This window comes from Euleptes europaea, chromosome 14 (assembly GCF_029931775.1).
Source record: "Euleptes europaea isolate rEulEur1 chromosome 14, rEulEur1.hap1, whole genome shotgun sequence".
In the NCBI taxonomy this organism is placed as follows: domain Eukaryota; kingdom Metazoa; phylum Chordata; class Lepidosauria; order Squamata; family Sphaerodactylidae; genus Euleptes; species Euleptes europaea.
In genome coordinates, this window is record NC_079325.1 from 10,514,142 (window position 1) to 10,539,808 (window position 25,667).

General features: G+C 43.7%; 1 protein-coding gene across 7 annotated transcripts in view; it reads right to left on the reverse strand.

The window, feature by feature from the left end:
- Positions 1-18,895: 18,895 nt before the first annotated feature.
- LOC130487157 (neurotrimin-like) overlaps positions 18,896-25,667 on the reverse strand; it is a 357,310-nt gene continuing 350,538 nt past the window's right edge. For 2 of the 7 annotated variants that reach the window (XM_056860570.1, XM_056860568.1), the window contains 2 exons: positions 24,047-24,076; positions 18,896-19,210 (listed from right to left, as the gene is read on the reverse strand). In XM_056860570.1, the coding sequence (XP_056716548.1) occupies positions 19,110-19,210; positions 24,047-24,076 (131 nt within the window). In that variant the 3' untranslated portion in view covers positions 18,896-19,109. Of the gene's footprint in view, positions 19,211-24,046; positions 24,080-25,667 lie in introns of all 7 variants that reach the window. The other 5 variants (XM_056860573.1, XM_056860571.1, XM_056860572.1 and 2 more) reach the window with 3 other exon arrangements.

Below are 25,667 nucleotides of genomic sequence, written 5' to 3' on the forward strand. Positions count from 1 at the left end.
ACATGTCGCCCTGAGATCTAGGGGGCAGAGGGAAGCAAACATTACAGAAACAAGCAAACAAGTGAGACTCACAGTCAAAATAGAAAAAGAGCTAGGAGATCTGCGATCATAAGAACACAAGAAAAGCCATGCTGTATCAGACCAAGGTCCATCAAGTCCAGCAGTCTGTTCACACAGTGGCCAACCAGGTGTTGGCCCACAAACAAGACGACTGCAGCAGCATCCTACCTGTGTTCCACAGCACCTAATATAACAGACATGCTCCTCTGATCCTGGAGAGAATAGGTATGATCATGACTAGTATTCATTTTGACTAGTAGCCATGGATAACCCTCTCCTCCATGACCATGCCCACTCCCCTCTTAAAGCCTCCCAAGTTGGCAGCCATCATCACATCCTGGAGCAGGGAGTTGCACAATTTAACTATGCATTGTGTGAAGAAACACTTCCTTTTATCTGTTTTGAATCTCTCACCCTCCAGCTTCAGCAGATGACCCCATGTTTCTAAAAAGTAAATTTCAAGAATGTGTGTCCTTGTTCACACAAGGGAGGGGAGAGGTTGTTTAATCCTTCTACCCCTGTATGGTTTTATCTATTGAAACTGCTCCCTCTGTCATGCTGCTATTCGTTCTGGAAGGTGAAAAAACTGGCTGGCAGAAGACAGGTGCTCTTCTGTCCTCCCTTCCCAGGCTAACAGGTGCATGAGGGTGTAGTTTTGGTAGGAAAAAGGTGAAAGAAAGGAACTGTTAAATCCCCTCTCCATTCCCTTTGCAGCTGTCATCCAAACTTGGGGTCATTGTTGGGATTCTTAGTGCAGGACCAGGTACACACGAACACATGAAGCTGCCTTATACTGAATCAGACCCTCGGTCCATCAAGGTCAGTATTGTCTACTCAGACCAGCAGTGGCTCTCCAGGGTCTCAGGCTGAAGTCTTTCACATCACCTCCTTGCCTAGTCCTTTAACTGGAGATGCCGGGGATTGAACTTGGGATCTTCTGCGTGCCAAGCAGATGCTCTACCACTGAGCCATGATGGTTATTAGGCACTATCAGACTTCCTCTGGTCCAACAAGATGCAGCATTTTATAAGAGACAAAATAAACTTATGTTACTTTGAAAATAGCATGTACCTCTTCATATTCATAATTGACCTGTACCCTACCACTACACTGAGCAAAGCCCGAAGCCTTCCTCTATCCCAGGGAGCATTCTTCCAGCTTAAGTGGCTCTTCCGCTAATGGCGGAATGACCACTCGGCAGAAGAAGCCCAATAATGGAGGAAGAACCACTTGAGCTACAGAAAGGCTCCTTCAGCGGAAGGAAGGCTTCAGACTTTGCTGAGAAGAATGGCAGGATAGAGAGCACACTGTTTCTAATATCCATTAAGTTATATAAATGGAGTCCACACTTTTTGAAGTGTCTCTGTGCATTTGGCAAGACATTTCTTAAAAGTGATTCTTACAAAATTCTCCTTGGCTCATTTTCCTCCATTGGAGGGAAGGCGTCATGGTATAGCCCGATCTCATCAGACCTCGGAAGCTAAGTGGCTCGATATTTGGACTGGAGACCACCATGGAAGATTAAATCTAATGGGTCAGTACTTGGAAGACAGTCCACCAAGGAAGACTCTGCAGAGGAAGACAACAGCAAACCACCTCTGCTTCTCACCTTGAAAGCCCCTTGCTGGGGTTGCCATAAGTCGGCTGCGACTTGACAGCACTTTACACACACACAGTTTTCTCCCCAGATCTTGGGGTTCCATTATTACCAGGGTGTGTGTGTTTTTACAGCATAAAAGAACACAGTTGTTTTCTTGTGCAACATAAAAACAAACCCTTTCATAATGAACACTTCGGGTGCTGAAACACACTTAATTTTTATTTGATTTTCATATTGCACCGGAGTGCAATTGTGGGCTTCAACTGCGCTCTTGAGCAAGACAGGAATTGTTTTAAGAAGTGTGTTTTCCGGGAGATGGGAGTGAGTCTTGATTTCTTTATCATGTTTTTATGCGGCACAGGTGTGCTGTTGTACTCCTCCGGAAAATACACAAAAAGCTTGCTTTTTCTGAGAAGATTATTTAATTTAAAAATACATTTATAAATCTCAAAGGAATAAACGTGTGTCCTTGCACAGAATCCGTTATTAGCTCTCTAAAATGTTTGTTTCTTCTTGGAAGATAATGAATGCGGAACTCAAAACATAACTAAGCCACTGAATAAGCTGCTCGTCCCAATTTCTTATGTTCTTAAGCAAGCATCCATACAATCTCCTAACACAGACTGTGAAGGTAGTCCCCTGGGCAAGCACCGGGTCATGACCAACCCATAGGGTGACGTCACATCACGACGTTTACTAAGCAGACTGTTTACCAGGTGGTTTGCCATTGCCTCCCCCAGTCATCTTCCCTTTACCCCCAGCAAGCTGGGTACTCATTTCACCGACCTCGTAAGGATGGAAGGCTGAGCCAACCTTGAGCCAGTTACCTGAAGCCAACTTCCATCAGGATCGAACTCAGGTCGTGAGCAGAGCTTGGAGTGCAGTACTGCAGCTTACTGCTCTGCGCCACGGGGCAGACTGGTTATATCGTAATTATTAAATTATTATAGTTTTGCTTGCCATGGTTCAAACACTTCTGATTTCATCAGATATGAAAAAGAATGTTATCATTATATACCACAGGTGTGTGTGTATGTTTGTGTGTCTGTCATGTGCCATCAAGTCACTTCTGACTTATGGTGACCCTATGAATTAACAACCTCCAAAAAGTCCTATTACTAACAGCCTTGCTCAGGTCTTTTAAACTGAGGGCCATGGATTCCTTGATTGAGCCAACCCATCTCATGTTGGGTCTTTCCCTTTTCCTGCTGCCTTCAGCTTTTCCTAACATTAATTGTCTATTCCAGTGAGTCTTATCTTCTAATGTGACCAAAGTATGATAGCTTCAGTTTGGTTATTTGAGTTCCAGCTTGATTTGATCTATAACCCGCTGATTTGTCTTTCTGGTGGTCCACGGTATCCATAAAACTCTCCTCCAATACCACATTTCAAAGGAATCAACTTTCTTCCTGTCAGCTTTCTTCACTATCCAACTTTCATACACATACATAGTAATGGGGAATACTAAGTCATGAATTATCTAGCTCTTGGTCACCAGCGACACAGCCTTACACTTAAGGATCTTTTTCTAGCTCCTTCATAGCTGCCCTTCCCAGCTTCAATCTCCTTCTGATTTCTTGGTTGCAGTCTCCCTTTTGGTTGATTATTGAGCCAAGGATCAGAATATCCACTGACAGCTATTAAATTAGCTCATACCCATCCTACATATTCTGATTTTTGTTGAAGTTGATCTCCTGCACGTTTTTTCCCCATCTTGCCCTCAGATCAAGCATTTTTGGCATTGAATGTTTGAAAGGATATGCGAGATAGCTGATTAAATTCCTTGAAGATAGTTTCAGAGGGTAGCTGTGTTGGTCTGCAGTAGAACAGCTAGATTCGAGTCCCGTCGCACCTTAGAGGTCGACAAGATTTTAGGGGTATGTGCTTTTCAAAGTATACCCCCCAAATCTTGTGGGTCTCTAAGGTGCTATGGGACTCGAATGTGGTTAAATTCTTGATAAAGATTAATACTTTTCAACGTTACCTGAAATATATTACAGAGGAAACAGATTTAGAATTGGCGGTCAGCTTAATTAAGGCTGCTAGGCAACGTACAGCTGCTAAGTTGAAAGCACAAATTGGTGTTTCTTTTAGAGAATGGTTCACTTGCATTTGAAATTATAACTTTAAAAAAACACTAACATGCATATGTAGAAATATGAGCACTTAAGGAACGTCTGACAAATTTCTAGAAAAGTGGTTCTTCTTTATATCATCTTGGAATGATAGATATTGTCATGTTCCATATGTCTCTTTTTAACCTACTTTCCTTTTAACTTACTTTCCTTTTCTTTTAACCTACTGTAATTTTGTATGGGCCTGACCTTGACAAAGTTTGGAAGCAAAGTTTGGAAGCAAAGCTCCATGCACTTGCATGGGAGACCACTAAGGAGAGCCAGTGTAGTGTAGTGGTTAAGAGCGGTGTGTGGTTAAGAGCCAGTGTAGTGTAGTGGTTAAGAGCGGTGGTTTGGAGTTGTCGACTTTGATCTGGAGAACCAGGTTTGATTCCACACTCCTCCACACGAGAGGCGGAGGCTAATCCGGTGAACTGAATTTGTTTCCCCACTCCTACACATGAAGTCAGCTGGGGGACCTTGGGCTAGTCACAGCTCTCTCAGCCCCACCTACCTCAAAGGGTGTCTGTTGAGGAGAGGGGAGGGGAAGGTGATTGTAAGCCAGTTTGAGTCTCCCTTAAGTGGTAGAGAAAGTCGGCATATAAAAACCAACTCTTCTTCTTGGTACACAGAGGCAAGCAATGACAAGCCATCTCTGTTCGTCCCTTGCATTGAAAACCTAACGGGGTCACCATCGGTCAGCTGAAACTTGACAGCCCTTTACAAACACACATAAAAATATTGTCGAAGGCTTTCACGGTCAGAGTTCATTGGTTCTTGTAGGTTATCCGGGCTGTGTGACAGTGGTCTTGGTATTTTCTTTCCTGAAATTCATAAACATCAGCACAACTTTAACAGAAAAGAAGAGAGTTTAAGAATGAATAAGGCTTGGCTTCCTGTCCTGAAAACCTCCAGACTAACAAAGACTACAGTCCACAATAGCCATGCGGATTAGCTTTGGATTTCACACATTAACAGATCACTTCAGATCACTTCAGGATACAATAGTTCCATATTAACATACCACACCCTCATTAGCACATTATCTTGATACTTACAGGACAATGATTAGCACATTACCTTTGATACTTTTTGCAGGACAATGATTCAGCTCAAACCCAACCCCTTTCTGATTATATATTACTCTTCCTACACACTTGACACTGACACTGTCCTTCAGTGTTACTCCTCTGAAGATGCCTGCCACAGCTGCTGGCGAAACATCAGGAAAGAAAATACCAAGACCGTGGTCACACAGCCCGGATAACCTACAAGAACCAACACACACAAAAATGTTGGTGGACATTTTTTGGGGGTAATTTGCATATTTAGTAAAGAGAGAAAAAACTTTCACACATATCAGTAGACTTTGGGGTTTCTGCTTCAAAAATAAAAGGCAGTAGGGTTGGATCCAACCACACACAGAAAGCTGCCTTATACTGAATCAGATTATTGGTCCATCGAGGTCAGTATTGTCTACTCAGACTGGCAGCAGCTCTCCAGGTTCTCAGTCGGAGGTCTTTCACATCACCTACACCCTTGCCCTTTTAGCAGGAGATGCCAGTGATTGAACCTGGGACCTTCTGCATTCTAAGCAGTGGTTCTTCCACTAGCTATTCTATTACTGAAAAAAAGAAAGTGGTATCCTCTTTTACCAGACAAAAAAGCTATGCTTAGAGACATGGGACCTGCATATACAAAAGCCATGTGGGATATGGGGTGTAGTATAGAGGGAATTGGTGAAACTGAGCAAAAAGAAAAGAAAAGCTGCCTGGATCCAACCCTATGCAAGACTGGAGTGATTCCACCCTAACACACAGAACATTAACATTATTTTATTCATTTAGACAGACCAGCAACCCTGCTCATATTCAATTAACTTAATGGAGTTCCTCTTCCTCATAACTTCACTTCAGTGCAATGCTGCTATGGTCTTCAATGCTCACTTGAAGCAGATATGCAACCAGAAATACTTCTGAAAGTCCCTCACCCCAATGCATCCTCTTCTCCACACAGATTACTGATGCAAATAGTACAGAAATGAACCAAGGCTGTAGCAAACCAACCACAGACTTAAGAAATTAACCAAGTTAAACCACAAGTCAGGAGAAGTGGAACACGGTAGAATTGAACAAGAGAAACTAAATGCTAATGGATCACATCTGTGTTGAACATGTTCAGCTAGTTGTGTTGCTAATGTCAGAATTAAGGCCACCTCATCCACAGCCAACCTTTGTCAAAGCTGGAACTAGAGATGGCCAAAAAGACTAGGATGACCCTGCCGAAGTAAAAGTTGTATCCTTTTACTCAGCTCAGCTAACAGTGAAATGTTCCTTCAGCATAAAGCACCTTTGTGAAGGAGGAAAACCCCACTTATTCAGGGGAGAGACAGGATACAACCTTATGGCTTTAGAAACTCTAGCACGGTCTTGAACCTTCATGTGGAATACCCTAGTCACGTGGAAATAGAAGATTTGGACTGGTGCTATAAAATAATCACTTTCTTCTTTACAAAACAAAACAAAAACAAAACTGAAGAGGCTGTTTGATGCTGTTATTTTACTAACTAGTGCAGATTCAAAGACCCAGGATACTTTAAAAATATCCCAGACTAGGCGGGCAATACAGATGAAAGAATGGCAAATAATTTAGTATGGTTTTCCATTGTGTCAGTATTTCACAACATTGCCCTTGCTCTACCAAGGTTACAGCACACTCCTCTAACCAGGACTGACCCACTACAGCCATATGATGGTGGGGACGTGGCTCATACTGTCCAGCACGCACATCAAGTACAGGCTGGTGGAATCAAACTAGAAACCAAAGGGGCATGTGTTACTCGATTCCTATCTCCATGCTTGTCTCCACACTCTGCATCCAAACCCTACTCCGAATGTCGAAACCATCTCCCAGCAAGCATGGAGGCTGGAACCTCGCCCTAAGGAATTGCACATTCCACTTTGTTGCTCTTGTTCCTGAGTCACAACACAGCTGAAAGCTTGCTGGTATACCTTAGATTTAAGGCAGTCACCCTACACTCATCTAGTTCTACTCTTGGTTCTACATGTAGTTCTACTCCTGGTTGGGAAATTCCTGGAGATCTGGGGCGGGGGAGCCTGGAGAGGATGGGGTTTTGGAGGGGAGAGACCTCAGTGGGGCATAATGCCAGAGTCCGTCTTCCAACGCAGCCATTTTCTCCAGGGAAACTGATCTCTGTCGTCTAGAGATCAGCTGTAATTCCAGGAGATCTCTAGGTCCCACCTGCCAGCATGGTGTAGTGGTTAAGAGTGGAGGCTTGGAGTGGTGGACTCTGATCTGGAGAACTGGGTTTGATTCCCCACTCCTCCACATGAGCAGCGGGGGCTAATCTGGTGAACTGGATTTGTTTTCCCGCTCCTACATACGAAGCCAGCTGGGTGACCTTGGGCTAGTTACGCTCTCTCAGCCCCCCCCCACCTCACAGGGTGTCGGTTGTGGAGAGGGGAAGGGAAGGTGATTGTAAGCCGGTTTGAGTCTCCCTTAAGTGGTAGAGAAAGTCAGCATATAAAAACCAACTCTTCTTCTTCTTCTGGAGCTGGCAACCCTGGTTCCACCACAGCTAGCAACCACAATAATGGAGAAAAAGTGCATGCACACATACTCATAGGCAAAGCATGAGAAAATCCCCGGCTATACAAACATCAGCATTTCAGTGGAAAATCATCAGCCATTCTTCTAGTGAAGTCATAGAAAGGGGAGGACCATGATGGAATACTGTGAACTGTTTCCCGATGACCTTACTAGATCACTGTTATTACAGGAGCACAGGGCAGGGCAACCGTTGTGATGATACAGGGAGTTGGAGAGCACCTCCTTATTCAAAAAGGTTACCCGGGGTGGGGGGGTGCGGCGGTGGAGAAGCATGCCTGTGTTCTCCGCTAAGAGGAGAGTTTTGCAAGGGCAGAGGGTCAAGAATAGAAGATGCAACAGATAATACACTATCTCAGCCTGCGTCAAAAGCAACGACAAAGAGGGAAGAGCAGAAGCTGGAAAAGCTTTGGTCTCAAAGGGCATTGATAGTGGAATATTTCAATACAGAAGACCCTCCGACATGCATAACTGACAACCATTGAGGGTGCTAGAAGGGCTTATTTTAAGTAGAAAAAATGAAAATATGACACCTTGCAAGTTCACAAGGCTCCATTCCTCCCCCACCCCCAATAATACATTACAGCTCACATGAACACACAAAGCTGCCTTATACTGAATCAGATCCTTGGTCCATCAAAGTCAGTATTGTCTACTCAGACTGGCAGTGGCTCTCCAGGGCCTCAGGTAGAGGTCTTTCACATCACCTATTTGCCCTAGTCTTTTCAACTGGAGATGCCTGGGATTGAACCTGGGACTTTCTGCATGCCGAGCAGAGGCTCTACCACTAAGCCACAGCCCCTCCCTCATCACAAGTTAATAGTTAACACAGGGCAGTATTCTAAACTGATCAGAATTAAAAGGTTACCAATGTTACCTCTGCTCTCTGGCTCAACTTTATAGCCAAGTCATGGGCCAATGTCTATTTAGCCCTTTTCAGGCACTTTAACTGGGGAAAATAAACATGCTTGGGTGGGGAAACAGGATCATGATGCCATGCTTTGACCTGACTTACTGGAACACACACACACATATGTATGTGTGTGTGTGTGTGTGTGTGTGTGTGTGTGTAGAGCCTTTGCACACAAATATGAACCCCCTTGAATAGAGGAAGCTGCCTTATACTGAATCAGACCATCTGTCCATCAATTACTATCTACTCACATTAGCAGCAGCTCTCTAGGGTCTCAGGTAGAGGTCCTTCACATCGCCTACCACCCGCTCCTTTTAACTGGAGATGGCAGGGACTGAATCTGAGACCTTCTACATTCCAAGCAGGTGCTCTACCGCTGAGCCACAGCCCCTTCCTGTACCTTTAAGGGGCTTCCTCTGTGCAAATATATGACAGGATCACATGGACAGAGTCATAAAGATGTACAAGTATAAAACAACCACATAACAGAGGGGCTTTGATCACATGATCATACGCACCAATTGATAGAGTGCATGGGGTCAGTGGGTTATAGATCAAATCAAGCCTGAACTGACCTTAGAAGCTAAAATGACTAAATGGAGGCTGTCATATTTTGGTCACATTATGAGAAGACAAGAGTCATTGGAGAAGACAGTCATGCTAGGAAATGTTGAGGGCAGCCGGAAAAGAGGAAGACCAAACAAGAGATGGATTGACTCAATAAAGGAAGCCACAGCCTTCAATCTGCAAGATGTGAACAAGGCTGTGAAAGATAGGACATTTTGGAGGACTTTGGGCATTAACGCATGGGCAGAATGTTCCTGGTTCGCTCCTCTGTTATCCCACAATATTTTAATCCCACAATATTTAAGTCTGGATAATCAAACGCATGACGCCAGCCTATCCCACATTAATTCTGAAACAAGTAGCTGCTGGAGGCTCCCCGTGCGTTTGAACCAACCATATAATGTGGGATAGTTCGCAATGCGGGATAGCAGGGGAGTGACATCGCCCAAGGATTGGCTGAGGAGTTATCCAATCAAAGGGCGATTCTCCCCCTTTTTTTTTTCTTGGAACGCCAGCGTTCCGGTATACCATCGTCTCAACCTGTCAATTAAAAAAAGGCGGGACGGGAGACCGGAAGCAGCAATTGCTCGCACAGGAAAGGGGGCGGGACGGGGGACGGGAAGCGGCACTTGCTCGCGCAGGGAAGGGGGCGGGACGGAGGAGACCGGTAAGGAGCATTAGTAGCGAGCTAGCCGAGTAATTACACGCACGTCGGCGTTCCGGTAATGTAGCGGAATTAAAAAAAAGTAGCGGATTAGAACCGAAAAGATCGCTATAAACCAGGGATGGCTTAACCTGGTTTTTTTTGCCTTAATTCGCGACTAAGGTGGGTCCGATGCGCAGCCCTTGGACGGTCGTGCGTGTGGACCATGGAGATTCACTACTATTAAGGCACAAAAGCGAGACAAATTGGCCGTGCGTTAAGCCCCTTTGATTCATAGGGTCACCATGAGTCGGAAGCGACCTGACTGCACTTAACACACACAACACATGGGGCCATCATGATCCCAGCCCCCATATCTAGATGTACAAGCATTCATTAAGGATGGTTCACTATGGACATTTTTGATCCTGTACATCCATTCAAAATTTATTTAAAAAAGAAAATGTTGCACATGCCTACTGTATAAGAGGGTTTTTTTTAGTGCTCCCCAAAATTTCTCAGTTTTTCCACTGGAAAAATTGAGGAAGTCCTCCGACTTTCTCAAGTTACATACATTTTTGCGTGTGAACCACCTTGCCATTAGAAGCATTTTACTTATCCTAAAAGAGGAAAACAATTATTGGTTGTTGTTGTTTTTCCCCCAATGCTTTCCCAAATTTTCCAGTTTTCCCAATGGAAAAACAGACAGTCAGTCCTTGGGAGGGAACATTTCTCCATTTTTCCCCTGGGCTGTCGCCATCTCTAGTTATAGCTTTCCTGAAACAATTCTAGGAATTGTAGTTACTTTTGAGGATGCGGAGAATTCAGTTGTTAGACACAAATAGCACTTCTCAGCTCCCAAGGGCCTAAAAATGACTGTTAAACCAGTTCTGAAATCACCATCTCACTCTGTAATTACCTCGTCTTTCTTTCTTTCTTTCTTTCTTTCTTTCTTTCTTTCTTTCTTTCTTTCTTTCTTTCTTTCTTTCTTTCTTTCTTTCTTTCTTTCTTTCTTTCTTTCTTTCTTTCTTTCTTTCCTTCCAAAGGCGAATAAGTGGAGTACTCCAAAAGAGCCACTGCTGCTACTGAAAAGCAGGGTGGGAGTTAGAGAGGGACCCTGAGGGAGAGAGTTGTATGTCCTTGCCTTGGCCTCCCATGTAGTCCCCTTGCCTTTCAGGTGCTGAGCCTAGGGTTGCCAACCTCCAGGTACTAGCTGGAGATCTCTTGCTGTTACAACTGATCTCCAGCCGATAGAGATCAGTTCACCTGGAGAGAATGGCCGCTCTGGCAACTGGACTCTGGCAATTGGACTCTTCCCAAACCCTGTCTTCCTCAGGCTTCACCCCAAAAACCTCCTGTAGGTGGCAAAGAGGTACCTGGCAACCCTGAGTCCCCAAGGGCTCCTTTAATTGGGAGTGTGTACATGTCTGATAACCCCCCCCCCCAAGTGTTTAGGATGCTGGACTAGAATTGGGAAGACCCAGATTCAAATATTTGCTCAGTTATGAAACTCACTTGGCCTACCTTACAGGGATGTTGTGAGGACAGAGGAGGAGAGAACTATGTAAGCTGCCCGTTGGAGGGAGGGCACAATAAAATCTTAATGCATAGAAGCAAATCCTAATTGACTGAACTCTGCTGTCCTCTTAGCACTGAAGACAAAATAGGGGGCTTATCAAATTTGCAGCTATGATTATTATTACTATTATTATCAATAGGGTTGCCAGCTCCAGGTTGGGAAATACCTGGATATTTTGGGGGCAGAGCCTGAGGAGGGTTTGTGGAGGGGAGGGACTTCAATGCCACAGAGTCCAATGGCCAAAGCAGCCATTTTCTCCAGGTGAACTGATCTCTATCGGATGGAGATCAGTTGTAATAGCAGATCTCCAGCCACCACCTGGAGGCTGGCAACCCTAATTATCATCATAATTATTATTACTGTTGTTATGCTTTGACTTCATCATAAGGCCTACTGAACACAATGATACTTACTTTTGCATAAAGAGAGGATCAGGGTGCATGCATCTCCAAAGCATGTTGCAATGGCTCTCCAAGGAGGGACCAGCTTTTCCCATTTTAAATGAGTAGCGTGTTCTTAGATGGGCAATTCAACTACCTGGATTGAGAGACTCCCAACTAGGGCTGTCGATTCAGTTCGTCCCGAGCCGAAAAACAGCCGAATTTTCCCCGATTCGGCGGTTTCTAGCTCGGATGGAACCAAATTAAAAAAAAGCGGGACAACAATGAGCCGAATTCAGTGAGTCTGGGGCGATCGCCGAATAAATTCGGCAAATTCGGGGGCTCCGAATCAGCAGCATAACCATAAAGGCATTAAAAACACATTGCGCCTTTCCACGGCTCTGGGGGGGCATGTTTGGAGGTAGAGGTCGCAAAATTTCAGTGTAGCTTCAGGGGACCCTTCTTGCAAGAACCCCCAAGCTTTGTAAAGATTGGGTCAGAAGGTCCCGAGATATGGGGCCCGGAAGGGGTCCCCCCCAAAATCACCCACAGGAATAAAGGCATTAAAAACACATTCGTGCCTTTCCGCGGCTCCGGGGGGGGCATTTTTGGAGGTAGAGGCCCCAAACTTTCAGCGTACCTTGAAGTGACCCTTCTTGCAAGAATCCCCAAGTTTGGTGACAATTGGGGCAGGGGGTCCCGAGTTATGGGGCCCGGAAGTGGTCCCCCACCCATCTGCTCATTACAGCTTTTTAAAACACATTTGAGTTGGGCCGTACCATTACCCTGGCCCAGGGGTCTGGTCTGGTGGTTGCCTTGGCAGTTGGGCCATACCATTACCCCAGCCTGGGGGTCTGGTTGCCTCAGCAGTTGGGCCGTACCGTTACCCCGGCCCGGGGATCTGACTAAAAGGCAATTAATCCCGAGTTATGGGGTCCCCCCCATCCACCCATTGGAATGAATGGGAGCAGGCAATCCTTAATGTGCATCTAGAGAGCGGCAAATCCAAGGCAAAACCTCCCGTGCCAGAGAGTATGTGTGTGTGAATCTGCTAGAATCGTATTGGATTACTCCTGAGTCCACCCAGTCCCTGCTCCTGATAGAAGAGAAGAAGACATCCACAGTAAGACCCATTTGGGGGATTTTCTCTATAATTTTTCCCTGTGTGTGTGTATGTGGGGGGGATTCTGTGTGTGTGTGTGTGAGAGAGAGGGGGGGAAGCCAAAGGAAGGTGGGTTTATCTGTTCTGCTGGGGGGTGGGCTTGATTGCCTCTGTGTGGGACTGTGCTTTCTACTGTTTTCACGGGTTGCCAACTTCGTGTGGAGTTAACTGTGAGTTAGTGAGTCTCTCTCTGGCTGGTTCCTATTGTTTCCAATGGGCTGTGCTGCCGCTCCTGTTGTTTCGAATGGGCTAGCCTGTCATTCGTTTTAGTACATCCCCTGTAATGTATTTCAGTGGAGTCAATGCAAGTCAACCGACATTCCCCTCTCCCATTATCTTCAATGGGCTGGGCAGCCTCTCCCATTGCTTCCAATGGGCTGACTTGTCATTCATTTTAGTACATCCCTTTTAATGGCTTTATTCTAATGGGCAGATGGGGGGACCCCTTTCGGGCCCCATAACTCGGGGTCCCTGACCCAATCTTCACAAAACTTGGGAGTTCTGGCAAGAAGGCTCCCCTCAAGGTACGCTGAGATTTTGGGATCTCTACGTCCAAATATGCTCCCCCCAGAGCTGCGTGAATGTGTTTTTAATGCCTTTAATTCCTGTGGGCAATTTTGGGGGGACCTCTTCCGGGCCCCATATCTCGGGACCCCCTGACCCAATCTTTACAAAACTTGGGGGTTCTTGCAAGAAGGGTCCCCTCAAGCTACGCTGAAATTTTGGGACCTCTACCTTCAAAAATGCACCCCCCCCAGAGCCACGGAAAGGTGCAAATGTGTTTTTAATGGATTTATTTGGCCGAATTTTTTCCCAAACTCGGAACTTGGCGCCGAATTCCACGGATCCGAATAGGGGGAGTTCGGACTTCGGCATTTCCTGAATCAAAACAGGCTGAATTTTGCCAAATCCGAATTTTACCGACTTTTTTTTTTCAACAGCCCAACTCCCAACCCTTGCTAGTAAAAGAAAGTAGAAGACTACTGTATTAAACAGACAGGTTTAACTAAACACTGTGGGCTTTCCCGCTTGTCTCCTCAGGAAGTGCTTCCTGTCCAGGATTTCCTTTGACCCCTGAACTAAAAACTACTCTCTCTCTCTCTCTCTCTCTCTCTCTCTCTTTCTTTCTTTCTTTCTTTCTCTCTCAAACACACACACAAACACACACACACACACACACAGGTGTCTCAAGGCCATATGGTTAGAGCAGTGTTTACTTTCTTGTGGCCATCTTCCACCAACTCCTCTTGGTCACAGTAACAGAGGGAAATTCCACTTAGGTCGTTTATGCATGGGTACTTTAACTCAAGTTCACCCCCCGCCTGTCTCGGTTGTTCCTTGGAGGTATGCATGAGTTTTCCGTCCATTTAGAGATGACCTCACTGCCAGCTCTCACAAATCCCTGGTATTCCCGTTCCTCTGTTAACCCAATTCTTCCATCTCTCATGAGCTCAGCCTGGATGAAATCCCCATGCATAATGCAAAACACGGGACACCCAAACTTGGTTTCTATCACAGCAAGCAGTACAGCAGTAGTGTGTAAAGAGGTGGGGATTCAAATGCTTCCTGCTTCCTCGTAGCTCTTTCAGATTACTCCGGTGTTTTTTTTTAATCTTAAAATGCTTTTTTACTGGTGTTGCCAACTTCCAGGTACTAGCAAAATATTCACCAATACTGTACATAGAATGCTGGGCAAAACTAACAGTAAAGGGCTCAAAGATACTATTATAATAAACAGTTCAAACAAAACATACAATGATATAACAAATAGTTTACTGTGAAACAACAACCAACTCTACAAATGTGTAATATGAAACGCATACTAATCTGTGTATAAACAAGTCAACATACAAACATACATAAACAGAATTTTCTTAAGGTAAGTATTTACAAAAAAATTATTTCAGCCTTATTGGCTATTTATTGGATGAGATTCCATGTTGATATATTCCATCAATATCAATTGACATATGAAGACACCTATGGAGAAAATGCATGATTAGAACAATAGCCAATAAGGCTGAAATAAATTTTTTGTAATTACTTACCTTAAGAAAATTGTTTATGTATGTTTGTATGTTGACTTGTTTATACACAGATTAGTACATGTTTCACATTACACATTTGTAGAGATGGTTGTTGTTTCACAGTAAACTATTTGTTATATCATCGTATGTTTTGTTTGAACTGTTTATTATAATAGTATCTTTGAGCCCTTTACTGTTAGTTTTGCCCAACCTCCAGGTACTAGATAGAGATCTACTATTACAACTGATCTCCAAGAGATCCGTTCCCTTGGAAAAAATGGCTGCTTTGGCAATTGGACTCTATGGCATTGAAGTCCCTCCCCTCCCCAAGCCCCACCTTCCTCAGGCTCCGCCCCAAAAATCTCCTGCCAGTGGCGAAGAGGAACCTGGCAACCCTATTTTTTATGCAGCAATTGGGTTTTTTTTGGGGGGGGGTGAATTTTCTCTCACAGTAAGCTCTACAAAGTAAGCCAATTACAAAGCAGCTTTTAAAGGGGCAAGGACTTGATTTGAGCTTGGAGATCACTGGCGCATAGATTAACAACAGGAAAGTGTGGGTCCAGCAAGCAACAAACCTCAGGTAAAACTCCCATGCATGAACCACCTTACAGAAATGCCAGCCTAGTCCAGAATTCAATCTAAAATAATCATCTGCCAGATAGGGCTCACAAACAGAGCATGATGGAGAAAGCTATTTACCCCCCAACATCTGGGCCATCAATGCTACAGTGCCTCTGAACCATTGGATCCCATTTTTCCCAGTTGTCAGATTAATGCAGCTATGCTATAATTCTGTCAGATTCATTTCCAAAAGCCAGCTTACATCCTGATTAGTACAACATCCTGGGGCACTTGAATTCCATACTTTTAAACTGTTTATGGCCAATGAACAAACTTTGATTTCTCTGCAGCCAATGCATGAGCAAAAATATTTGTGTCTTCTGCATGTGCATCGAGAGTTCAAGTTGTTTGGGGTGCAGAAGTTGTCAGAAGTCAGTTGACAACCCTCGGTTATGCCGTAATCTGGTTCACTGCCCCTCCCTAGCAAACCACACTGATTTAGGTAATAGATGAGGAAACTCACTAAATCCTGGCCTTCAATGACTTTCATCTAAACCAGTGGTTCCCAAACTTTTTGAGTCATGGAACACTTTTCAGGAGAGAAATTTGTCATGGAGCACTAATTTTCACCTATCACATATATACTAAGCCGAATGACAGTAGTATTTTTTCTTTCCAATGTCTTCACAGAGCACTAGGAGACATTTTGCGGAGCACCATGTGCTCTCTGGAGCAGTTTGGGTACCACTGGTCTAAACAATAGACTCAATGCTGCCCCTTGGCCAGTGCCACCGAGAGACCATCTCACGCTTGCCCTATAAAGAAATCATGTATGGTCAACAGGGACTAGGCCGTTCATTTCATTTTGTGCTTTCCTTTCTGTGGCTCTGTTTTCTGGTGTGTGCTCCTTTGTAGGACATTAAATGACAGAAATGGAATAGGAGTCAAGAGACTAGCAAGCTTTTCCACTCCCCCCCCATGCACATTGAACATGGATCGACTCATGACCTTTGTGTCTTTGCTACTGCTTGCCCTTCCTAGCTAGAGGGAATGCCAAAGCACCACACCAATCAAAAGTGTACGACCTGCAATTGAGAAGAAGATCAGACGAGGAGGTTAAAAGTCCCTTCCAGCGCTCACCACTGAAGCATCTATAAAGTGACAGAGAAGTGACTGTAAAAAATAAATAAACGAAAATAAAAAAACAATTGCAACCTTTATGTTTTCCTCCGATCTCATTACTTGCAGCGCTGCATCTTATATACTCTTATGGCTTTGCTTTTGAAGGACACATTGCTCCCATTTTAACCACTCCCCTTAACTAGCGAATGGCAGCCGTTCCTATTTGAGGAATTCTACTGCTGGTGATTCACAAATGCAGGCCATCCGCCATGTATTGTAGCCCGTCAGATGTATGCTAGCCTCTCCAAGCAAATTGTTTTTTTTTTGTTTTTTTTTGCAGTCCCAGGCAAATAGCCAAAGCCAAAGATTTATTGATTTATTTAATGGTTCACCATATGTGGAGGCAAGAATGCAGGAAACTCCAGTTGGTTTGTTAGTATGATGATATATATCGAGACAGCTACTGTATTCTTCTCATTTCTCAAGGATTACTCGTTAAACACTGCTCTTAGGGGGACAATGGATTTTGTTGGGTGTGTTGGGGTTTGAAGACACTCTGATGTTTTTAATGATACCTCCAGAGAGACTGGTAGATTTCTAGGGGTTTCCTCTTCCCATACTGCATAATTTAAAAACACACTTAACTACAAAGGGTCATACATCTCAAGTTGCAGTTAACCATACTAAAGTAATAGGACAGCATATAACCAGTACCATCCTAAGCAGAGTTAAACCCTGCAAATTCCATTGAAGCGAATGGACTTAGAAGGGTATAACTCTTTTTAGGATTGCCCTGTAAACCTGCTACCTTTCCATGGCACTTACCACTTTGGTTCCCAAAACCAGATCTCTCCTACTGAATCAACATTCAACATTTTTATTGAAGACCAACTAAATGCAATAACTGGAAATATATAAGCACACCCATCTGGACAACCAGCATAAGAATGAGGTCTCACAATCACCCTGAAGGGCAATGCAAATGTAAAATGTAAAATCAGAGACAACCTCCCAGTTTGGACGTCCACACCAACCCAAGACGAAGGAGGTTTTTGGTCTACTGGACATCCCATTTTTTTCTACCTCTGTCCTCTGTAAAGAAAATTTGAGGTGGGGGGGAATCAAAGCAAGATGATTTCCCATGTAGCCACAGAAAAAATATTTTTCCCCCAAAAAAGACATATGGATTATTCGAAACTTCTTTCGTTTTATTTTGAGTCCTTGTGTCCCTATTTGAAGGCATGTGTAGAGCAGGGAAAATGAAAAAAGAAGTATTGATTAACATCACCTCCCCCCCCCCCCCCCGCATATCAATCCAAATCCGGAATGAGAGGCTGCAGAGTTTTTTTTTCATTCTTTCTTTTTCTTTTCTTTTTTTTTTTATAAATGTCTCCAACATGTAAATAACCCATGGGAAGGCCAAAAAAAAAAAAAAAGTAGGCAGGAATTAATTACACAATTACCAATAAAACTCTATCCTTGTGTCCGAGAAGACCAATACACAGCTAACTCCATATATAGCATGCAGTAATGTCAGAAAAAAGGACCCGGCTGAGAAATAATGGGCTAGAATGCTAACCAAAAGAAAATAATAATTATTATAATATATATATATATGTATATTTATATATATACTGTATATATATATTTATATATATAAGCTCATAAAAAGAATAAGCATATCCATCTAACTCAACATACAGTGAGTATCAACCTGTCGTACTTCCAAACAGTATGAAGACAGCAAAAAACCTTCTCGACTTTGAACACCAGAATCAAGAATGAAAACTTGAGGAAGTGGGTGGAGGCGATGCTTGTTCATCTTCTTTTCATTCATTTATTATTATTTTTTGCCTCGGCTGGATTTGTCAACTCTCATCCAGACCGATCGCGCAGACGACCGGAGACAAGTCGACCTTCCACCTCTTGTAAACCTAGTTTATGAAGCCCGCGACTCGATTTGTTTGTAACGCTTAATAAACATCTCTCCCTCCCTTTTTTTGTTTGTTTTTGTTCTTTTTTTGTTGCTTTTTTTTTTAATGAACTAACAAGTTCTAGGCTCATATCAGAAAATATAATTAATAAAATTAATAATGAATCAGAATCCCTTATTATCCATGATATCCATGTAGTACAATGAAACAATGTCTTAACAATTGTGTGTTCGCGTGACGTTGTTGTTCCCAGGGGTTGCTTGCAGTAGTTCAGTTGAATCGGTTGCGGTCTGTAGCGGTTGCTGCCGTGGTTTGCGACCAAACACATGACAGTATAGTCCGTGAAGAGGAGGGTAAATCGGGGAAAAGAGAAATGAAAAAGCCATGAATTCTTGCACATGGGGCAGCCAACCTTGTAATTCCCCATATAGGACAACCGAGCAGAGAGAGAAAAGGACAGAGAGACAGAGCAAGACAGGAAGAAAGAGCTGTCTGCCTTGGCAGGGTGAGGACGGGAAACTGCGGTCACTCAGCCAAATGCACTGATAAGTCCCCAACAGCTGCATACTTGTCCATGGCAGGAAAAAAAAATGGAAGATAAAAACGAGAAGGAAAGAAAATAAAAACACTCAGTCGTGTTCAAACATCAGCAGGACAATTTAGACTCTTCTTGTGTTTTCAAACTCCCTTTCTTTCCCTCCCAGATTTCCTCATAATATACTCTCTTTACTATTATGATTATTTTTTTAAAATTTTAATATTCTTCTTTTTCTTTCTTTCTTTTTTTTCTTTCTTCTTCCTTTCACCACGGTTGACAGGGTCAAAACTTGAGCAGCAGGTGAAACAGAAGGACGGAAAGCAGCCAAACGCAGCCAGCTCTTCTGGATCCACTACTGTTCCCATCATGCACTGCTCCAGGTCCTGTGGGAAGACAGAAGTCACCGTGTCAGCTGAGGGAATCAAGAAATGAAGAAACTGGACCTAGGCCGCTCCCTAGCTGAAACAATTTGAATTACCACTGGGTACTATACTCTCCAGTATAACAGCAACAGGTCTGCAAATGAAATCTTTGATCTAAAGGAAAACCAAGGTGTATTTCTGCATGCTTCATAGTCCCTGTATTCAGAATTGGAATGGTATCCCAACTGTGTTCCAAGTAGAAGAGAGCTACAAAAGAGTTTCTTATGAAACAGAGTGTTGAATCTTTTGAATAACTCTAAACACTTCTAAGGATGAAGGCCAGGTTTCCAAGAAGCAGTCTTGGCCAAAGGGTAGCCAACGCAAGAACCTCACTGTGGATGAAGATGTCCAAGATGGAGGGAAAACCTGCTAAATCACTCCAATAATACTCACTTGTAATCCATGCGACATGGCCCAGGCTAGCCTGATTTTGTTAGATCTGGGAAGCTAAGCAGGGTTGGACCTGGTTAGTACTTGGACAGGAGACCACCAAGGAAGTCCAGGGTTGCTACACAGAGGCAGGCAATGGCAAACCTCCTTGCCTTGAAAACCCTATGGCATTGCCATAAGTCGGCTATGACTTGACAGCACTTTCCACTACCAATCCATGCAGCTGCTACCCAGCTCTACTGGATAACCCTAATCTAAGCGGCCACATTATTGCCTACCATACACCCCACCAAAATCCAGTTTGCACCCTCCCAGAATTGAGAATATTGTCATTGCTTAACATCTGTAGGTCAAGAAACAAGACCCTTAGAATGATGAACATATGAGACTGCTCTACACTGAGTTACCCCTTTGGTTGATCTAGCCTAGTATTGTCTACTCTGATTGGCAGCAGCTTTCCAAGATCTCACGCAGAGAACTTTCATATCACCCGATCCTTTATCAGGAGATTCCTGGGATTTATCCTGGAACCTGCTGCATGAGCTATGGCCCCTGCCTAACCCAATTCTATGGCTCTCTTGGGACCAGTTAGCATGTGTTTGCAAACCCATCATGATCATATATAGGCATATGTTGCAGCTTTCTGTTAAATGTATACATGGTGGTAAATCTTGGTCAGAAATGGGAGTTGGGGCAGTCATACAAAAGCGGCCAAATTCTTTGCAAAAATTCAAGGTATCCAGCCAGTGAAATTGAGCTTATGCTGTGTTTGCGTCCTCCAACTTCCAGAGAAGGTTGCGGCCGTCACGCTTCCTTCAAGAATGTTCGAATGCATTCCAACTTTATAATTTCTCTCCCCCTCCCAAAAACAAACACAAAAACCTGTTAAATAAAAGCAATATTTTCCCCCTGCCCTGTTAGATCAAGCGAGTTTATCATAACACAGTTGTACCAGCAGCCCAGGAAAGCGGAACCCACCAGATTCTTGAAAGTGAAGTTGGAGGCTTTGAAATTCCGTAACAAGCTTTGGAGGGAGCCAAGCACAAAGCTGCAAGGAAGAAGATAATGGAGCTCTGACTGCCAAGGCTGCCATGAATGACAGCGGAGTCGGCAAAGGAGCCAGTGTGCTCCTGCTTGGCCTTTGAGATGGCTTCTCTCCAACATTCATTCCTTGGAGCTCATTAAGGAGACATGTGACAATCCAAAGCGGCCAATAAACAGGCCCTGTGGTATCCCGGAGAGGGGGGGAGTTATTAAGCATCAATTATCCAGCGAGAGCCACTGAGAACAAAGAGAAATCATGGGAGAACGAATGGCCTGGAATACCCTTGCAAGTTTAGTTTACTATCCAGATGCCAAGTTTTGGCTACATGTACGCTCTGAGCTACCGTTGGCGGCTCCCACAATAGTGGAACCCCTTTCCTATAGTGATTCCCCAAAGGGCAGCAGCCACCAGCAAGTTTCCGTTTACTAAATTCTCTTTGCCAGTGCAGTTTGCTACAGATTTCTGTTCCTTTCATTCGTTCACAGCTTTTTTTATATTACTGATGCCCACGTGCACATTAACAAAACTCTGCAAAAATGCAGTCTTGATGGGAGTGTCGGTGCAGTGGTGTTTTTTCCCCCCAGAGCTGAAAACTCTATTTTTTTAAATCTAAAATGTTATTAAACCAAAAAAAAAAGAAGAAGAAGCTATACACAACAATACACATATGACATAAGCAAAATATGTAACATATAATAAGAACTAAATTTCAGAATTGGAAAATGCTCTAAAAAAAATCTGCACCAAAATTACCGAACTAGGTAATACAATTATCAAAGCCAATGTAGTTGACGCTCCAGTCAAATTCCTTAAAATCGGTGTGCAAACTCTGGTGGGATGTTGATTTTAAGATTAAACTTGCATTCCTAAAGCCACATATACACTGTAGCTTGGACAAATAGTCTTAATTTGTAATTAATGCAGAATAATAAAAGTTTATATTTCTTACCCACAGCATATACATTGCTTTTGGCTATATGAAATTCCCTGGTATTTTAGGATTTTGAACACCACATGCCGAACATAAGCATTTTAATACAGGTACCTATTAAGCAAGTTGCTAATTGTCCCATTGACCTAGCCATTGAGGCAAACTGAGCAGCTGCCCGGGGTACTACAGTTTGAAGGGTGCCTGCCTCAGCTATTAAAATGCAGTGATATTTTTGTGTGGGGTTTAACTTGAAGACCACCACTGTCCATATTGTCCTGCTCATTCATTAAGGTCTTTACCTCAAGACCTGCTCTCTGCACCCATGGTAGCGAAACAGCTGGCAACCAAAGACAGGGTTTTTGTTTTGGGGGGTGGAGTAGTGGCACCCTTGGTTTTTGGAAACAGTAATTGCGGAGGCAAGATGCTTTTTTTGGAGTGTTTTATTAATGCACACGTGCACTGGTAATGTAAAGAGGGGGGAAAGATTAAAACAATGAGAAGGAATGCCATGGCAAACTGTAGGTGATTCAGTTCTACAATTAACTGTTAAAAGTTCTCCTGAACTGGAATCAAAGATGACTGGAATGCAGCACAAAAAGAAACCCTGGGAACAACGAAGGGTATGGAATATGAAAATCTACTTTATCTTATCCCTCTAGACAGAAACCCCACTGAAATCTGTCAGGCAGCTACCAAGTAATATGATCCAGAGGACATGCTCTTTTTCTTCAGAGCACTTACTTGTATATGCACATTTTTGTAAATGTGAATTGATCTACTAAAACCCATAACTGACTAAGTTTTCTGCAACTGGGTGTCAGCTCTGTTTGGGAGGAATCCATTTTCATTGACCACAAGAGCTACTGTCTCAGCACAGCCCACCCTTTATACAGTTATTCAGCGGCACCTTTACATGTTCTTTCTACTACCTCACTGAAACTGCTCATCATGTCTCACACAGTATTTTTTCTCTTTCCATTTTATGCTAATCCTACCCTGCCTATCTAGTAACAGTTAGGAGCGGTCTTCACCCACTCTGAATGGATTATTCATTGATTGGTTCTTGTTTTACACAGGCCATTCCCTGGAATATTTATCTACCCACAATCCATTTTCCATTCCTTGTAGCTTTAAATATAAACATCACTGTTACGGGGGAATGCCCCATTCATTGGATGAAGTGAGCTCTGACTTACAGACGCTTAGACTGGGGTAAATTTTTGTTAGTCATTAAGATACCACTGGACTTTTAATTTTGCTGTGATAGACTAACACCGCTCTCCATTTGGAATTGTTGTCCTTTCCTTATCACACTCTTTTGTGTGGAAGAAAACAGGTGCATTGGCAGCAGGACAGGCCTGCCTTTCAGGATGTCAGGATTTGGTCTATGTAGCCTTTGGGTGTAGTCCAACTCTATGAGCCAGTTTACACATTCATGACCATCACATGATTCCTCAGGGACCGGCCCTAGTTCACACACATGTAGACTGCAGTCTATGACACTTGTTATGTTATGTTATGTTATGTGTGTGTTGTTATCCTGCTCTGACTACATTGCTTTCTAGTTTTGAAATTCCATTTTCTGCATTGTTCGACATATTTATCTGGTAATTTATTTTGCACGGTTTCAAATTTTAAATCCTAGTTCTATTGCATTGCTTATTACACTTCTCATGCCACTGTTTTATTCTATGTCGTCTGCCTTACGTCTCAGCGAGAAAAGCAGACTGTAAATACAGTAAGTAAATAAACAATTAACATCACTCCGGCGGCTTTGCTCCTCTTTACTATCAATGTTACGAGTGACAGTAGAAGTGCAAACTTGTTCTGTTGGAAAGCATTATGTCTAAAAGTGATGCATGGAGCTAAAACCTGGTTTTATATCTCTAATGAAGGCCCATTCACACATACAAACGGTCCCATGATGTGGTCACCACCGAAGGAGGATCTCGCACATAAGAATCAAGCCTGAGCTTCCAAAACAAAGATGGATCTGAATCTCGGCCCTTCTCACACAAATAAGGAAAGATAAAGAAAGGTTTGGAGGAGAAGGGGCAAAGCAAGGAGGGGCCCACAGCAAATGGAAGTGGAAGCTGTGTAAAGATGACTACAACACATTAGACTGCAGGGAATGAGGACTAGCCGCACTATTCTGCGATAAAGATGGCCGACTACAGGCAGCATCTTGCTACCAAAGCAGATCTTTCACAGCGGGCACACGGAGGCCTTTGGGGAATTCAGCAAAACAGAGGCGGGGTGGGGGGGTTGCGACAAAGAAGTTGAGACAGGAAGCTGACCATCAATGCAACTAAGTCCTGGGTGTTAGCTTAGCTGCAGGGGAAGGGAAAAGAGCTGCAGAAAGGTGGGCAGGAGTTGAGGCCAGAATCGGGAAGCAATCAGCAGGGGGTTTGCACGTTTGGTTTTTACTGACCTTGCAAAGTTGTCTGGAGTGCGGTTGTTTCTTCTACAAAATTAAAGAACATGTTATCGATAAGGCACAAGGAAGGCGGGTGATGCTTTCTGGTCTACTAGGGATTCTTAAGATGGTGCCCTCGTGGGGAGTTTCCAAGGAACTTGTCTGACAATTCCTGCCAGGTTTTCTCCAAGGTGGCTTTCTGGGTGCCCCATCCACAAGCAGTTCCAAAAAAGTTAATAAATGGCTAATCAACAGCTGTGACAATAGCGTGATTGAAATACTGATCGCAGTGGCTCAAATCATCACTCAGAATCATTTTAAAAGTCTGTGCTTATTGTAAAAAAAAGAACTCATCTGCATTTCTGATCCTACAGAGAGAACTACTGCAAAAAATGTTTTGTAAAGGATTTGTAAATGACTCATCTAGCATGGAGTGAATCAATATGTTGGATGTCAAAAGGCTGCTTCGCATATGTGAAAGCAGAAGAAAAGAAAAAAGGTCTAAGACAGGAAATCCGGGAGTGCAGATCCAAAAATATGTGTTTGGATCAATCAGATGATGCAGCAAACTTTATCCTATAATCCCATTCTGGATGGCTTCCTATGCGGAAAAGACTTCAGGAGTTACTGTGGAAGCTACTACTGTGGACAAGATTCTAAATGGGGCATCCAGTTACCCCCTGCCCCACTCCACACACACACACACTTGTGCGCGCGCACGCACGCACAACTATTTGCATCTGATGAAGTGAGCTGTGACACTCAAAAACCTTTGCCCAGAAAATCTTGTTGGTCTCTATGGTGCTACTGGACTCGAATCAATTACAAGCATGGGTATCATGATTTAGAGAATGGCTAAGTGGGGGAAGAGTAGAGAGGGCAAAGGTAACAGAATTTTTCAATTAGGTAATAAAACCCAACTGAAACCTATGTAACACATTGGGGGTGGGATCCTACCATTGTTTTTCTTACCCAATAGAAGCAGAAGCAGAAGAAGAAGAAGAAGAAGAAGAGTTGGTTTTTATATGCCCATTTTCTCTACCTTTTGGAAGGAAAATCAAACCAGTTTACAATCTCCTTCCCTTCCCTTCCCCTCTCCACAACAGGCACCTTGTGAGGGTCGGCCCTGGTTAATATTTGGATGGGAGACCACCAGAGAAGACTGGGGTTGCTACGCAGAGGAAGGCAATGGCAAACTACCTCTGTTCATCTCTTGCCTTGAAACCCTATGGAGTCACCATAAGTCGGTTGCAACTTGATGAGCCTTTCTACCACCAACAAGTACTGTCATTACCCCGACCAGGATGGCCTAGGCTAGCCGGCTCTGGTGAGATCTCAGAAGCTAAGCAGGGTCAGCTCGGGCTAGCATTGAGATGGGTCCCCATAAGTTGTCTGCAAGCTGGCAACACTTTCCACCACCATAAAGTTAAATGCATTTATGACTTACTGTATTCAGTTTAGTGGTTTAGTGGCGTAGTGGTTAAGAGCGGTGGTTTGGAGCGGTGGGGTCTGATCTGGAGAACCAGGTTTGATTCCCCACTCCTCCACATGAGCAGTGGAGGCTAATCTGGTGAACTGGATTGGTTTCCCCACTCCTACACACGAAGCCAGCTGGGTGACCTTGGGCAAGTTACAG